The sequence below is a fragment of the Eurytemora carolleeae genome, unplaced genomic scaffold (genome assembly GCF_000591075.1).
Source record: "Eurytemora carolleeae unplaced genomic scaffold, Eaff_2.0 scaffold816, whole genome shotgun sequence".
NCBI classification, from domain to species: domain Eukaryota; kingdom Metazoa; phylum Arthropoda; class Copepoda; order Calanoida; family Temoridae; genus Eurytemora; species Eurytemora carolleeae.
Window position 1 is genome coordinate 133,942 of NW_019396746.1, and position 3,968 is coordinate 137,909.

General features: G+C 33.7%; 1 protein-coding gene across 2 annotated transcripts in view; it reads right to left on the reverse strand.

Moving 5' to 3' along the window:
* Positions 1-28: 28 nt before the first annotated feature.
* LOC111708126 (RNA-binding protein 26) overlaps positions 29-3,968 on the reverse strand; it is a 20,905-nt gene continuing 16,965 nt past the window's right edge. For both annotated transcript variants that reach the window (XM_023481399.1, XM_023481398.1), the window contains exons 20-24: positions 3,756-3,855; positions 2,243-2,319; positions 1,531-1,629; positions 617-694; positions 29-261 (exon numbers count right to left, since the gene is read on the reverse strand). In XM_023481399.1, the coding sequence (XP_023337167.1) occupies positions 154-261; positions 617-694; positions 1,531-1,629; positions 2,243-2,319; positions 3,756-3,855 (462 nt within the window). In that variant the 3' untranslated portion in view covers positions 29-153. The remainder of the gene's footprint in view (positions 262-616; positions 695-1,530; positions 1,630-2,242; positions 2,320-3,755; positions 3,856-3,968) is intronic.

Here is a 3,968-nt window from a genome sequence, read left to right on the forward strand (position 1 = left end):
TCTTTTTCATTTATTTCTTTCTTTTTCATTTATTTTTTCTCTTCTTTATTTCAAAATATTCATAACATTTTTTCTTGAGACGACAATAGTGCAGATACATACAAACGATGAAACTGTGCAATAAAAAAATCTCGATAAACGATTGAAGAATTTTCAATCTTCGTCAGCATTCCTCCTCTTCCAGCTTCTCTCCTCCTCCTCTTCATCCTCGTCATCATCATCGAGCAGACCTTCGTTAAGCTCTTCCTCCTCCTCTTCGACCTTAATCAATAAGTTATTTTTTTTCATCTATACTATAGATACTATGCTCGTCTGTTTGACAAAAAAATGTCAAAACGGCTGACGCAATTAGGGCAGAAAAGGTTTAAGAATACTCAATCTCAAAATTTCAAAAACGTGTCTCCAAAAAAAGTTAATTTCGTAAAATTTTGAAAATTCACGAAAAAAAGTTTAAATCCAAGAACTTTTTTGTTGTTGCTTTATTTGTTATTTGGCTATTACATACAATTCAAGTTGCTAAGGATTTCCCATGGACTCCTTATACAGATAAAAATTTTAGATAATTATATTTAAGTAGTTTTAAGTTGTCATCCTTTGTTGTTAACTCTTTATGTACCTGCTCCTCCTCCTCGTCCCCTAGATCCTCGGCTCCTAGTTCTTCATCACCTTCACCTTCCTCCTCAGCGAGACTTCCCTGCAACGGAATGATTTTGATAATCAGTAACCGGATTGAATGAATTTGAGCTAAGCCACTGAACAACTTACCGCAGGTTTAAATCTTGATTCACCAGATTTAGGAGGATATGAATCGGTAATTTGAACCAGCGAAAGGTAGTTCGGGGCCCAATTCGTTAAGTTCGGTCCCAGGGGTCACCAATATCCAAATATCGGATCCCAAAGATCTTTTTGGAACGAAAATAATACTTTTATGCTTGTGTGACTGTGTATCAAGGCACGTTTTTGTGCCAATGAAGAAAAATTATGAAAATTATCAGTCTTCAGAAGGCAAACTAAGGTTATCTTCAATTCTAGTTTCTTAAATAATAAAAGTGACTTTTCGAAAAACCTAAAACTGACAGAATCCAAGAAAAAAAAAGGCAATCTTTCTCCTTGTTGGAATATAAACGTTAAAGTAAAAGTAGGGTATTTGCATCTCTTCAAATTAGTGGGGCTAACCAAGTTCAATTGACAGTCCCTTTAAAACCGTAAATAAAGGTTTAAGGTCCAACCTGTGAGTAGTGTTGTTTGGATAGTTCAAACTGAATTATGTTACAGTTTGCTTTTATTAAATAAAAAGTGCAAAAACGTTCCGAAAACGATCGTTATGACACGTTCATTGTTGCAATCCGTTTCGAATAGTTTTTTAATCGTTTTTTGCATACAACTTAATCCAGGATGAACACTTGATACAGTGTAAGAATTACAAATATTGAGAATGAACAGTATAAAAAGAATTGCTAAATATTGACCATGAAAGAATATGTAAGCAATAAAGACCCAAAAACAAACCAACTGAAGGCACAGAACTACCTGTGAGAGACTGTCTTCATGTTCCTGTAGACCAGGAGGAAGATAATCATGTTGAGGAGGAGTATAGTCGTCATCAGGCACCTCCTCTTCTCCAGTATACTAGAGTAGATAAATATTTATCCTACTGGATGTCCCAAAATATGGAAATCAAGTGATAAACTTCAACATACCCTAACTTTGAGTGTACAGTTATTACATTTTAAGAAAATTTTAAGAAAAGAGGGTATCACACAAAAAACATTGATAATGAGACAAAACTTTTGGTCGTCTACACGATATTATCTATCATCACGGTAATTGTTACACAGAAAACATTTATGTACGAGATTTCCAAAATGTGGTCTAGCATTTTTGTAATATTCATATTGAGGGAGATAGGAATTATGTCAACGATTTATTTAGCACTCACACACTCAAAAAATGTTAAGTAAAGCATACTAAGTACATAAACAATGTGCATATAAATGAACTGTACAAAATGTACACTGTACAGTGTGAAAAAAGGTATGTCAACAGCAACTCAACAGAGTACATTGTAAATTGTACATCCAAATGTCCTGTAAGGAGTGTACACTGTGCACATAAATGATGAGTGTACTGTAGAGAGTCATTGTACATAAAAATGTAATGTACTCTTTACAGTATACACTGTACAGTGTGTATAAAGGTGTACTTCTAGCACTGTAAGTGTTAAGTGTACACAGTAACTAACCTGAGGTTCAGCTTCCCTATCAGGTGTACCCTGGTTGTACCATGAGAGTTGCAGTACACGGTCGTTGAAATTCTTACCTAATTATATATATTGAATAGGTAAATTACATTTTAACTGGAAAGAACACCTCAAAGCGCCATAACCCAGGCCAAGAGCAAGTAGAAGTTATAGTCGAAACTAGGACTGAATATAGAAACAAGTTTGAACAACATTTGAGTATTGACTTTACATTTAGATCGCACAGAAACAAACATATATCAATCAATCAATCAATCGAGACTAGACTTTAAACTTCCGTTAAGTGCTTTACAGAATAGACCGCACCTTGAAAACAAAATTAAGTGACCGAGCATAAATACAGGTGACCCTCCATGCAAATAGAGCAATGTCTGATTTACAATGGTATAATTCTAAGAATTTCTCCAGTCTTGCTTAAAAGCAAGAAATACGCAAGTCCCTTTACAGAGAAACCATACAGAAAACAGAGCTGAAAACTTAAGAATGAGATATCCTTAATCCCGATTCCTTAATCTGAGTATCCAATAAACATTTTGTTTTGCTTCTTAAACCGCTCTTTCTTGGATATAGTGGAGAAAATTAAAAACTGGTTTTTAAAATTAGAGAGTTCCTCCCGTTTCTGAATATAATCTTAAATGGCGCGCAAAATTTCAAATTTATCGGCTTCATATGCGCAACTTTAATTGGTTGAATTTTATACACTTTTCAGGATAGAAGTACGAGATTAGGTTAGACTCGATATTAAGAAAAAGAGAGGATCGAGAGGATTAAGCATTAATCTCGATATTAGTCTCTATCCGTCTCAAAGAATGTTGCCTTTTAATATTATGCTTACCTGAAACTTCCTTTATGTTTTTGCCAGTTCTTAAATTGCTGCTTCTTAAATTGTTGCTATTTTGGCACCGGTTTTTTATTTTATTAATCTTTACTGATATATTTTTTGTTGTTTTCGTCTGCACATTTAATAAAATCAAAGAAAAATCAAAATGTACATATCGTTGATATATATATAAAGTTTATTGTTATTTGCTATGTACTTTTTGATCAATAAATAGATTTGAATAATAATAATTAATCTCGATATCCGATATCGATTCTGAAGATTTCAGCTCAGAGTATCCTATGAACATTTTGATTTTCTTCTTAAACCGTGTTCTTTCTCGGATATAGTGGAGAAAAATTAAAAACCGGTTTTAAAATTAGAGAGTTCTCCCGTTTTTATATATTAATCGAAAATGGCGGCCAAAATTTCAAATTTACCGGCTTCTCTGATTGGTTGAAGTTTATACACTTTTCAGGATAGAAGTATAAGATTAGGTTAGTTTCGATATTATCCTCCAATCTAAAGTTTTCAGCTCAGTTAACTTAAAAAACTTTCTAATTCATGCTTGATCCGACAAAGCTTTTAAGGAATCCTTGTAAATCGGACATTGCCATCTTTACATTAAAGGGTCACTTATAATTGCGCTTACAGTCCCTTTGTCTCGTATCTTACCGGAAGACATAGCAGTCTCTGCAAATCTTCTTGTTTTGTATTTCAGTATAACCGAGGGGGTAGCCTGGTCCTCCATTATATCAGTTATCTCGCCGAATTTCTAAACAATAAACAGATTTAACGTTCTTTTCCAGATTAAGCCAAAATTCAAGAAGAAGTTGAGAATCTTGGTTTCAAGTTTTAGAACGGTTATACGTCATTATCAGTAAACTC